Source organism: Glycine max, chromosome 6 (assembly GCF_000004515.6).
Source record: "Glycine max cultivar Williams 82 chromosome 6, Glycine_max_v4.0, whole genome shotgun sequence".
NCBI classification, from domain to species: Eukaryota; Viridiplantae; Streptophyta; class Magnoliopsida; order Fabales; family Fabaceae; genus Glycine; species Glycine max.
The window spans coordinates 48,053,639-48,067,396 of record NC_038242.2 but is presented as its reverse complement, the minus strand read 5'-3'; the positions used below and the strand labels follow the sequence as shown (position 1 = coordinate 48,067,396).

General features: G+C 29.4%; 1 protein-coding gene across 3 annotated transcripts; it reads right to left on the bottom strand.

The window, feature by feature from the left end:
* Nucleotides 1-2,241: 2,241 nt before the first annotated feature.
* On the bottom strand, nucleotides 2,242-6,915 carry LOC100811853 (ELMO domain-containing protein A). Of its 3 annotated transcripts, none has more exons than XM_006582265.4 (10): nucleotides 6,630-6,915; nucleotides 5,665-5,767; nucleotides 4,877-4,980; nucleotides 4,693-4,761; nucleotides 4,412-4,527; nucleotides 3,751-3,805; nucleotides 3,495-3,615; nucleotides 3,141-3,188; nucleotides 2,933-3,027; nucleotides 2,242-2,500 (listed from the first exon to the last, which is right to left on the bottom strand). In XM_006582265.4, the coding sequence occupies exons 3-10, from the start codon at nucleotides 4,970-4,972 to the stop codon at nucleotides 2,405-2,407; spliced, it is 696 nt and encodes a 231-aa protein (XP_006582328.1). In that variant the 5' UTR covers nucleotides 4,973-4,980; nucleotides 5,665-5,767; nucleotides 6,630-6,915; the 3' UTR covers nucleotides 2,242-2,404. The 3 variants fall into 3 exon arrangements, with proteins under 3 accessions (XP_006582328.1, XP_006582327.1, XP_014632296.1); XM_006582264.4 differs by lacking the exon at nucleotides 6,630-6,915 and adding an exon at nucleotides 6,321-6,558; XM_014776810.2 differs by lacking the exon at nucleotides 6,630-6,915 and adding an exon at nucleotides 6,064-6,299.
* Nucleotides 6,916-13,758: the final 6,843 nt, after the last annotated feature.

Here is a 13,758-nt window from a genome sequence, read left to right as displayed (position 1 = left end):
TATCATTGTCCGAGCTTAACCAAACAAGTAACAAAGATCACAAACACAAATAAAAAACCAAATAAGTTTAAGTTCAATATATGTTTCTACTGTCCAATATCTAATTGTATTTATTACTGTCCAATATTTTGGTGATGAAACATGTTCTCCAATCAACTCACATTTTTCCAGTACAACATCTAGTTCAACAATGATAATCTTGTTCACAACAAATTAGACAAACCAAAACATCAAGTAACCCCTTATATGAAAAGAAATTCATCTTATAATCACAAGCAAAATTGCCTCCCACCTAGTAAAACAACACTCAACTAGTTCACAATAATAAAAACCAACAAAAACACAACGAAGTAACTTTCTCCTTTTATGAAACCCTACAACCTTCACAAAAATAGCCACCCGTATTCCAAAAATCTTTCTCCTAGTGCATTGAAATTCACAAGTCTTAAAAAACACAAGCAAAAAAAATGACTATAACAAAAAAAAGAAAGATAAGTGACCCGATCCGAATTGATGGGTTACCGGTTGGACTGCAAATCCAACCGGGCCACTTCAAGTTGAAAGTACACCTAATTAAATATAAGATTCAACCCGATCCAACCACTAGGTCGTGATTTGACCGATCAGACCAATCGGGTTGGTTCGAGTCTTAAAACTTTACCTTAATTAGTTAGCTTGATCTTAATACTTGAATATTCTTTTGTCAGTTTTGGATGCTTTAAGTAATTTATGAGAATTCACTTAAAAAAAGAAGTAATTTATGAGAAGAAAGGCTAATTTTATTGATTTTGAACTTGTCATGCTTCTCATATCTAAGGCTCAAGCCTAATGTATTTATGTGATATAGATATTTTTTTAAGGTAAATTGACCATTTTAAAAGTTAAATTAATTACTATATATGATAAATTTCTTAATTATTACAATAATTTATTAATGATGATATCAATGGGTCAAAATAGATTGGCATGGCTAAGTTGAGTTTTCCAAGACCTTAAGATTTCTCAGATCCATGGCTCGAGCCTAATACATTCATGTGATGCAGAGTTTTTTTTTTTTTTTTTAAGATAGACGGAACTTTTTAAAAGTTGTTTGACATGAAAACTTATTTAGAAGTATAATTAATAGTGAGCCCTATTAAAGAGTTTAAGAAACTAACTTACAGACTAATAGGTAAAACTTTACTTGTTAAGTTGTTAATAACTAGTAATCAATAAGACTTTGTTAACTTGTGCTAACTTATGGGACAAAATTATAAAGTTAGATTACAGGGATCAATTTATTATAAAAGTTGTCCAACTTCTTTCAAATAAAAATGGGTTAAATAATCTCATCCCATGAAAGATGATTGATACAATTAATATCTATAACTAATAATTTTAATATACACAAGAGATTTTTTCCAATGATATATGATAAAGTTATTTAACTCCATTATAATTTAAGATAAGTTAGACAGTCCCTTAATCTAACAGGTTAAGGAGATTAAGAAATTATTTAACTTAAAGATAAGAAATTATCTAACTTATCTTAAATTAAAATAAAGTTATATATAACAAATACCATTTCATATTCTCCTATTTGAATTTAAGTTTCACTTCACTAGTATGCATAACCAAGATTTGTAAGATTATGCATATTAAAACAATATAAATAAAACCTAAGAGATGGTATATAATTTTTTTTCAAAAGAAAAAAAGAAATCTCCAGCCTCCAAACGCCCATTTGAGACCCTTCAAAATTCAAAACAAACAAACTATAAAATATAGTACTTCTCTTTTTGGAAGAAGACAAAGATCATTTTAACGTCCTTAACTAGTTGACCTAGGCAACAACAATTTATTAAATACTCGTCACAATCAAATCCAATTGATCGGTTGGAGTACAAGTGTAAAATAAAATCTCACATTATGTAAAAATAAAAAAGTTGAATATTTATATAAATGAAAGAAAAACTCATAAATTTGAGTCTTAGATTAAGTTGTGTTGTTACATTATAAGTTGAAGTGAAACTCACCCACAAGCGCTCCTTCTAACCTCATCAATGTTATATCTTCAGGATTTTAATCCAATTAATTTTTAATTTCCAATTTTCTTTAGAACTGTTTAATTAGGATGGCTTCTCACATTTGATCTCTTTTGTTTCCCCCAAGTATCTTAAGAACTCTACAAAAACTACAATCTCAAGATGCTTCTCAAAACGCCCCTTCAATGTCATTAGCTCATTTACCAAATGTCAGCTATAAAGAACTTCAAAGGTGACTCATAAAATTAATTCAGAAGAGGAATAAAGCCTTGCAGTTCATTGAGGATAAGCATGGTGACGATTCAATACTAACAAAAATTTGCCACTTGGAATTTGTTGCTTATGAGCAGAAGAGGAATAATTAAGCTATTGTTTACAAGTTACAACAAATTGTAAGCAGGCAGGTCTTGTATTTTGTTGATGTCTTCTAAGGATAGCTCTCTCTCCAATTGCATTCGTGTTGCTTGTAGAACATCCTAAAGCCATGGAATAATTTGCAGTGTCAATGCATTGCAGAAGTTGAAAAGACCAAACAACATATTAGTGTGTGTTTTCAGATAATCAATACTAAAGCAGTTTGTGAAAAAGGTAGAAAAAAAATTGGAAAGAAATTTCTCTATACCAACTTAGCTACTTACTTAGAAGAGTCCTTACTACTACTTCCCCCAGTTAAATTTTGGTTCATTAATATGCTCTATGGTTCTCTCCAAAACTTGTTCTATTTAATCTTAGAGATGTTTTAATTTCCTTGAGTAGTAATAACAGAAAATAAAGTTTCTCTTACTATAAGGAAAAGTGGCCAAAAATAAGATATGGAAATTAAACAATTTCCAGGATCAGATATAAATTGAACATCAAATGACATGAAGGATTGGAGATGCAGAAAACACACAGAATAAAAAGCGTACGTTAAAATCCATGTAAGAAGCATGCAGAGCCAGCCATTGTGCATCCATCATCTCAAAAGCTATACAGTATAGAACATCAAATGCTTCTTCATTTTCTGCAGTAAGATGCAATGAGACTTGCGAGCATTTTAAGTAGTAAAACATAAAAAAACTACTGGAATGGGTTAAATGCAAGCATTTGACTAGGGCAGATTAAGATGTACCACACCTCCTAATAACTTGACAAAATTCATGCCTGGAATACAACGTGGCTTTTCTGCAAAAGAAAAAAAAAACATTTAGTGGAAATGTTATTAGAAAATGTACTTTACTTTCTCACTTTTCGATAAAGGGAAATATTTACAAACGCCAAAAGGTCAAACAACAAAATCATTGTTAATCAATACATAAAGTTAAAAAAAGAAAAAGAAAAGATGGTGACCAAATGTAACTCATGTCATATCTGTCTCATATTGGGTCCCTACTTTCTAGCACTTTCCCCTGGTGCACTGGACTACCCTTTTACTGTTTCTAATATCAGAATCAGTGGAATGAATAATGCATAGTGAAATTGTATACAAACCTGAGCATAAATCCAACATCTGTATCAACATAAATGATATATTAATGCCAGCAACAGCAAATGGATATTCCCAGGTTGCTCTGTTTCCATCTTTCTTCAACAACAGCTTGTGAAAAGATGCCTTCATTTGAATTTCCATAAAATTAGTTATAACTCATCTTTTCTGCCAAGATAGATATGAAGGAACTAAAATAAGAGGACAAAAAGGCTCATCAAGTTCTTTCAGATGTGCAGAATAGAAGACACAAATGCATACCGGATATTTCCTTGCGAAAAACAGTAGATTTTCAAGGGAAATGAAGCCACATCCCCTGAGGAAATCTGGATATTAGACACAATACCTTGAAATAGAAACTTTTGAGGTAATGGAAAGGTCAATCATAATGCACTCTCTTTAAAGTCTGTATGAACCAGTGTTTTCATATAATATGCAATTACTAATTAGAAACTATGGAGTCACCATATCAATTAGGTTGGGATCATGGTTAAAAGATAAGGAAAGAATCTACTCTCTTGAAGTCTCATGAACAAGTGCTTTCATATAATATTCAGTTAACTAATCAGAAATTATCAGCTCAGCATATTAATTTGGGATCCTCCATAAATATATTGAAAGAATTGGTGCTCTATTGATGTTCTCTCTAGTCATGTCCTTGTGTGTTTATGGCACAAGCAACGCATGGATCTCCATGACCAGAATTTAATCTATAGTAGTTATCTAATAAAACTGATATATGAAGTATCATCAAATTTCTGTGAAATAAAATGATTTGGTTTATTTATATCCCATAAATTAAATTAGTGAATTTTTTACGCTACTATAAACCTTAGTAGCACTAAAATGACACTGTTTTCATAACATTTAATCAGCAAGACCAAAATGTCACGTGAGCTCTCATAAGAACATATCTGTGTACCTAAAGTCAGTCGATGGATTAGGTCCTTGCCATCCCATATCTTTCCATTGGTCAGATATTAGGCCTTCCAGAGATACATTAGGAAAGGAACAATGCCACAAAGCTCTCAGTGATTCCTGTTGAAAGTTAATGATATTATGAGTTAAATGTGGTATGAACATAACAAGTAAAAAGTTGAAAGTATTCCTAAACTACAGGATATAGTCTGTCTTCCTATGAACCAGAAATTAAGCTTGAATTTTCAAAAAGCAAACTGAAGTTTGATAAATAAAGAGGCATACTTGATGATCAGGTCGAGTCTCATCATAAGGCACTTGCAGCCGTTCTTGAAGCCTTTGAAGCCTTTCCTCCTGACATAAACATAGAAACAAATTTAGCTCAGACTCTGTAATAACAGTAAGTCACAAGTGAAAATACAAAGATAATCAGAAGGAAAATTCAACAAATCACCAACTTCTGTTTTACCTCAATAGGAATCAAAGGATAATCAACGAATTTGTCATTTCGCTTAGTGGTTGTGCGGTTAAAGAGTCCTCCTATCCATGATCGTGATCCAACCATAGCATTAGCTACACGCAACAAAATATAGATCAATACTGGAAGAAAACTTGGATGATCAATAAAATGATATGAGACAGAATCATCAAGTTGCAGTGTTGTTAAGTCATCATAGACTTGGCATACTGAATTTCAGAGTTAAAATAAGTTATTCTAATGCATTCTGAATATTATCTGTGCTTTGTTTGCTGATACAGAAAACAGAAGAAGAGGCATTTCTTTAAACTGACTTTAGAAAGAAATTTCTAGAGAAGTGAGAAATGAATCTTGGAAAGGACAAAAGAAGCAAAATATATATTTATTTTTTCTGTTTGAGAGGCAGAGTTACACAACATGTCCAGTCCTCACAGTTCTGAGCGTTGGGGTAAACCATTAATGGAAATGTTACTTTAATTTCATATGTAGGCCTGAATTATCAAGAATGCTTCCAAAATGAAACTGCCAAATAAATAATTACTCCTTATTCATAGAAGTAACTAGGCAACTATATCACCATATCTAGAAGGATAATGTACATAAGTAAGCATGAAAATATGATAGTTGAAGCATTTGACTGGAACTGTTTGAAATTTCTTACAATGTTCAGTAACCCTGCACATCCCCATTGACTCATAACATCAATCAGTTAACATATTGAAAAGAGATGCAAAAATCTAAAAAAACAGAATGAGACCAAGATAAACAAATGTACTCACTAAAACATTGAGTCAACTGAGATATCAAGTGAGTGGAATTAGGTGTCCATTCCAACTCTTCATCTTCCTTTCTGTGTCTCCAATAAATCTCATCCTCGTCTACCTGCATTTCAATTTTGAAAGCATCCATAAGCAAAGAGTAATAGCATAAAGAGAATATGAACAACTTGTCAATGTACCAAAACAATTGTCAAATTTCAATTCCATGAATTTAGATGAATGAATCATAGCATGCTATCTCAAAGTGCTTAGAAGAATATGTCAGGGAAGTAAGGGAACAAACATAGTCTTGGTTTCTGACTTAGTAAGAAGAAATGCTTCGAGTTTCAGAAGCTATACAATGAAAAGAAACAATTTACACAAAACATTATTGAACTAAATGGCAGATAAGGGAAACACCTGAAAAACACTTGAGACTACTAGATCACTGTCGGATCAAGAACTACTGGAAAAACGAAATGCAAGTCTCAATTCAATCCACATAGGACAATTTTTTTAAATGCATTACAGTTTGGTAAAAAAAGAGACAGTTTCTGAAAGATATGACAATTCTTCAATTCTTTATAAACCTCTACATTATCAACATTTTTCTTAAGAAAACTTTTCAGACATGGAACATAAGATAGAGAGATATGAGAAAACAATGGTGAATTTACTTTGCGAAGAGAGGAACAAGAAGGAAAACATCGTTTACGCTTCCTCAATCTCATGAGGGTGCAATCAGGAACAAGGGTCATTCAACCTTTTTTCTTTTAACCGAAAGCAAAAGGAAGAAAAAGACAAAACCATTTTGAAACAAATGGGTGATCTATGATTGCACTCAATTCATGCACCCCCTCATATAATTCAACCTCCCTCATCATTCTTATTCTGTTTATCCGCTGATTTCATCTGTAGCAATTACTAGAGAGAGAAAAAAAATTAAAAAAAAACAAACAAAGTGCTAACTTAATTGAAGGCCAAACCTGAGGTTACAAAAGCCATGATAACACGTTGAAATTGAAATAGAAGGACAAGCATAACAAAGGGATCTCTTTTATTGCTTCACTTTATGCTGTAAAGAAGTTAGTGATGCAAAAGAAGATTTGAAAAGTAGGGTTGGTGTCTCTGCTCTGCCTCGCATTGAATTTTTCTTTTTCTAGCCAACCAACTTTTCATACAAGATAAACATGATATTTGTCCTATGTAGGTAATATTGTAATGTAACATAATAACACAATGCAATGTAATATTTGATATTTTGATATCTAGATACATATAGATTCTTGACTTATTGGTTTCAAGAATTGGTGTAGTGCAGATAATTCCCATACATTTGATAAGTAATTTTATAAATATTATTGGTGTTTTTTAATATAAAGTGTGTGTTTTTCTTGACATAATTTTGCTTACATAATATGATAAAGTATATATACCTGCTATGTGATGTTAGGGTATCTGAGAAGAGGTGTCAGTGGTTGTGATGTTGTTGTAGGTACTTGGTGGTGTTAATGTCAGAAAGAGAGCCACTAGAACAGTAGAGGGAAGTGGTGGGGCCAGAAAGAAGAAGAGGGGACATGGGAAGTGGAAAAATGGCATTTTTGTTTGAGATTGAGTTTTGCCTTTGCATTGAGGGAAGGGTCTTGTGATGGTTTGTTTTGTGTGGCTTTGGATGCCATACATTTTCCCCATTGCTAGCCTATACCGTAGTTCTCGGTGCTGCCCAAAGTAAATTGCCTTCTTTGGCTCTTTTTGTCATTAAAGGTTAAAAACGAATATATATATATTTTTAATAATATTAAGATGTATCCCTTCATATGGAAATTTCATTTCAAGTGTTTTTATTGTGTAAAGGTGTTGGAGCTTGGAAAATATCATTTTAATAATTTTTTTAATTGGACATCTAATTAAAATTGTCAAACAAATGTCAGAAGTAAGAAGATCAAAAATCAGCTTCAATGACAACACTTCAAAAAAAAGAAGTATTAGTATTTCATTAAATAAATCATTAATGTATTCCCTCAATTATTATCATCTCTCCCAAATAATCCTTAAAAATATAAAATTATATAAGTAGTTTCGAAAATATTAAATATTTATAAGTTAATTTAGTCCCTATGTTGATTTATTTTATTAATATTGAAGAACTAATTTAAAAGATTATTCAATACTTGAAACTTGAAAGACTATATAATATAATTTCTAACACTTTAGGGAGTACTTCTATAATTTCATTACTTTAAAGAATACTTAGGAGAAAAAGTAATTTATAAGGGACTAAATTGATGGTTTATTATTTTATTTTTATTTTTGTGTAGAGGCTGATTTTTTTAGATACCTAAATTTATTTAATGGATTGACTTTTTTGAACAAAAGTTCTTCTATTCTTATAAATTTGAATATCATTATCTAACCATATGATGTGTTCGACAGTTTTTGTTCTAAAGAAATTCACATACTTGTAGGTAGAAACATTAAGGACCGTGTTCACGATCCAACCAACTCAAAGGTTGTTTGATCAATGGCTACATGTGTCAAAACTGCCACCTAACTATTCTGCCTTATAAATGATGTGAACTTGTGTTGTGTGACTGTACTCATCAAGCCCAATTCGCATGTTACGGGTAGGATTGGTCACTTTCACATTTAAATGAAGAATCAAGTAGCTCAAGAAGAGGAAGACTTGGGTAGACACTAACCCAAATATGTGTTGTTTTACACAACTAGTGTCCATGTAGAAGTTTTGCTCCTTGAGAGGAAAGGATGGATGGAGTTCGTATGATATGATTTTTATTGTTACCTTTGAATACATAGAGAAATTCTTCATTGGACATTGTCTTTTTATGGATTAAAATCTTAGCACTTGATAAATTTGTAAGATTTAAATACAGGTAAAGTTGTAATTGCATGTTATATAGAACTAAGATTTCTGTATCACCAGAGTTCGTTAGTTGTGCCTGTCAATTGCAGCCTCTAGAAACTTGGAAACTAATGTGTGTATTAAATTAGAATTTTAAAAGATTATTTTAGTATATAAAATTTTATGATTTTTTTAAAAAAATTATAATAATATAATGATTTTTAAGATTTTTTTTAAAAATATTTTTATGATTAGAATTTTGTATTCCTAATACATTTATGAAATATGAATTCATAATATTTAAAATAATATAATGGATTTTTAAGATTTTAAAAATTTTTCTGAATTTTTTAAAATCTTTCAAAATTATTAATAAAAATCTATGAATTTTTCTTATCAAACATTTTAAATAAAACTTATCCTATATAAAGAATCCTAAATTTATTACATAACAAATTAATTTTCCCTAACATATTAATTATATAAAATAAAAAAGAAAAAATAAATGTCAGACTATAATATTAATATTTGTAGTCATTTACACAATAACTATTTCACCAACTAAAAAATATGTTCAATAATTGTTTTACCCATTTAATGATCATACAATGACAATATAAAATAATTTTATAATATTATCCAATTAAAAATTATCGTTAAAATAACTTTCAAATCTCATTTATGTTCCTAACTTTCAATCCTTATAGTCAAGCAGGAATCCAATAATTCATCAAAAGGGAGACCGAATATTTATCATATTTTAACTATTTAAGTATCTAAACTCAAATAAATAAGTATTTAATAAATATTGACTTTTATAAAATTATTTATAGTTTTATACATAAATTAAAAATTATTTTTATTTCTAATGATAAAGAGAGAAACACGTCTATTTATACTAATTTTTTATTTCAAATTTTGGAAGACTTTTTAGTTTTACAAGCTTAATAACAATTAAACAAAATGCACAACAATAATCTCACAATAAAAAAGTGGACCAAACTTATTAAATATAATAATAATTAAAAGTCATCAAATTTAGTAACAACTATAATTAATATATATATATATATATATATATATATATATTTATAATATAATGTTAATAATAATTAATTTTTTTAATTAGATATATAAATAAATAAATGAGACTTATAATAATAGGCAACGCATAATTAGTCTAAGTAATAAAAATTGATGAAAAATAATAGATATATCATTTTTTTATCATATCTATTAATTATATATATATATATATATAGATATATATATCTTTGGATTAGAATATAATTAGTTTCAAGATATATTATTAAAACATTAGTATATAATTAGTGATAAGTGATAATATATACTATCAGATTTATTAATTAGTATTTTTTTTATTTTTTTACTTAATGAATAAAAATGTATTAATAGGAATTGAATACATATTCATTTATTCACAGACAAATTAACAAACAACAAAGACTCTTGCTAGTTAAGAATTATTAATTTTTTTTCAAATTATCTAAATTTAAAAATTAAAATATTTAATATATAAATCTTCTTAATTTTATTTGATATCATTTGATTTGTTTTACTTAGAATAGTTTATGTATTTTTATTTTACCAATTTATAATTAAATCTCATAAATTAATATGTAAATTATAACATCCCATTTTTCATAAAATAAATAAAAAGATTTTAATTTAAAAATAAAAAAAATTAGAAAAAATAATGGTATTTTTGTAATTAAATAAATCATGGGAAAATGGTTTTATTAATTAAAATAATAAGTTTTGAAATAAATAAAATAAATATATGTTTTAGAAAATAAAGAGATATTTTAATGGATTATTTATTTATTTAAAATAGTTAAATATAATTTTTTTTTATAAAATAAAAAAATAGAGTAAATAAAAGTTAATGATATATATACACACACATAGACATAATTGAGCTTTTGATCTATACCCTCTTTATCCTATTTTCCTTCCTAACAAAGAACTTTAGCTTGACTTCAACATCCTTAAATTGAGCCTTGAAGAGGATTGTTGCTCCTTGTCTTGAGAGGCTTGGAAGCCAAGGAGATTCATTGAGTTGTCTACCTTATAAACGCTCAGAACACTCTCAAAGCTCTCAAAAATGTAAAATAGATAATGAATTTTGAAGGTTAAAAAATACATATTCCAACATCTTATTTATAGACTCTTAAAGATAATTACTTTAATTATGTGCATTATAGATAAAAAAAATTTATTAGATCCCTAAAGATAATTACTTTAATTAGACACAATATAGATAAATATTATGATTAAATCTTTAAAGATAATTATTCTAATTAGACTCTTAAAGATAATTTTTTTAATTAAGTTCACTAAGGTAATGGTAATATCTACCATGACCGCTATCGAAATTTTGGCACTGAAGCTTGAGACGATATGGAATGACGAGGGTCCTCGTGGTAGACTACAATCATGATAAATGTATCACAACTATTATCAAGTGAGAATAACATCAAATTTTCATGAAAATGTGCAATTTTCAACTCTTTCACTTGATTTAGTAGTTGTACTTCTCCAAGATAAAATTAGTGTCCAAAAATTTTATCAAAAAAATGCATGAAAGTGACAAAAAATAAGATAAAATATCACTCAAAATATGATTTATCACATAGCTCTCCTTGAAGCCTGATTAGAAAGTCATTAGGTCTCTTACTGAGTGATTTTTCAAATGCCCTCCTAACCTCCTATGTAACTCCTTTTTTTTTTTCAAAAAATATTGCCAAAAACATTATGATTCCAATTCTTAAGCATTGGTGTAAACTTTCCTAAATGCTCACTCCATTTCCTGTCAACTCCAATTATGTCTGATCAAAGAATCAAATTCGTCATGTGACAACCAAGCATTCTGGAATCTGTATGGACACCTCTTTCTGTTCATAGGTCAACCCACATCAAGATTAATATGGTGGGGTCATTGATCTTATTTACAATGAAACAGATGAGTAACCTTCACTATGGGAGACTCAATCCTCCATTCTTGATTCATGAGAACTCTATCCAACCTCACTTGAAAAAAATTGTTTATAGATGAATGATGAAACAAGAATGTGACTCCCATTGGATTTGTCTTTGAAGCCTTACAACCTAAGCCTTTAGAATTTGATTGGAGGTCATTTAAACAAATGCAAATAATTGTTTTGAGCAGGAACATAGTTTCCAAGGTGAGCCATATTCTTGTTCTATCGTTCACTTATAAATAATTTTTTTCAATTATTTATTAATGAATTATAGCTGCAAAACATAAGAAAAATATAAAATATTTAACAAAAATTAATTTTAAACTTACTAGTATTTTATATTCATTCGAACCCTTTTACATCATCCAATTTGTTACCCAAATACCACTATCATTTCTATATTTAAAAAATCAACAATTTTTAACTTAAATTTTAATTTAATTTAATTTATTTAGTGTACATATTCAATGGATTAAACATAATAAAATAAACTTACGAGCCATATTTTTGTATGTCCATCCCTTTAACTTGCACAATTTTATATTTTTGAGATTAAATGTCTATATATCAAGGCATGTGTGTAGAAATACTCGTGCTCGAATAATAATGGTATATATTGAGTCTGCATAATCCAATTTTTTTTATTTCATTAAAAAGATGGTGTAAAATTGAATTAATGTTATTGTAAGCATGATAGTGTTGGATAGTATCTCAACACCTAACTCTTGTGAATCACTTTTTATGCTAATGAAAGTGAGTCAAGCAAAATAGTTTCTTTCTTAAGCACATCAATAACCATAAAAAATCAATGAGAACTCCCCTTCTACTTTCACCCCTCCCTTCTATTCTTTTTTAACCATTGGACCAACCCAAAGATATGTTAGTATTGTTCAAAAACCAATATCATTGAGTTTATTGAGGTTAGAAGTTAATCACATCAATTTTGGGGGCAACAGTTAGATTCCTTGTACTACGTACCCTCAACTCAACTCAAAGCTTTAGCTTCTTTTTTTTCTTCTTCTTAAGAGGCACAATCTAGAAACCCATAAATATGCTTTTTTAAATCACTTTAGAATAGTGGATCTTATTCTTATATGGAGCACAAGGCTGCAGGTGTTCGCACTGTGTTAGTGCACAGCCTAATCAGTGGTACTTCTGATTATGGTTGGTGCCATAAGGTGAGTGTAAGAACTCCACATGGTTGTTCGCAGTGTTAGAACTATTCCTAAAGGACCTAAACAAATGGTTTTGAGCTATGATGAGTTAGGCTTTGATGGTGAAAAGCTCAGCATTTTCACAGAGCACGATTCTCACATGTTTCAATGAACCAAAGTTAACACGCGACAAACTTCTGCTCTTAAACGGTACATGGTACTCCAATTTAGTAAAACATTCAATTATTCGTGCAACAAAATGGGGTATGGATTTGATAGCTAATTGATATGTGAAGAACCAATTCATCTAATGCTACAAATATGGTCTCATCTAAGTTAGTTGGGGAAATACCAGTTGCTGAACATGCAGAGCATCTGAGATTTCTGCAATGTGACCTTCTCTAAATTTTAAAATATGTTGAATTAAAACGTGCGATCTGCCATACAATATGTATGTAGGAATTCGTAATTTTTTTACTCTATTGTGAGAAAATTATTTTGATTTGTTTATAAATTGTTCTTGTTTAGACATTTATTTATGGGTCCACTGTTGAAGATTAGTATAACTTATATTATTTAAGCATGTATACGGGAAAAAAAACTTTATTATTCTGACTTAGAACCACACATGATGGATATAACCCATCAATGAAATCCGTTGGCAAATCAGGTGCATCCACGGGGATCCAATCCATCTAAGCTAAGTTGGTTTAAGCTTAACTGTTAGGTCTATACTATCCTTGTACAAAAAGTAAACCCAAAACACCCATCCTCTAGATAGACTATCATATCAACATATATAGCACTAGAAGGGGGAGAAGAATTAAGCCTCAGATCCCAAATTAAAGCCCTTGCTCATGCCTATCCAAGTCCTAGGCACATTATCTGGAGACTCTGGTTTCTAATGGGAAAGTATTGAAGACATTTCTAGAATATAGTACAAGATTTGGCCACGGACCGGTTTAGATAAAATCTGTGGCATTCTTTTTTATCATATCTGATTAATTTTAATAGGATGGGATGGGATTAAATTTTACTCAGTTTAATTAAGTCAATAATCCAATTCAATTATAAACGAATTTATCATTAAAATAAAAAT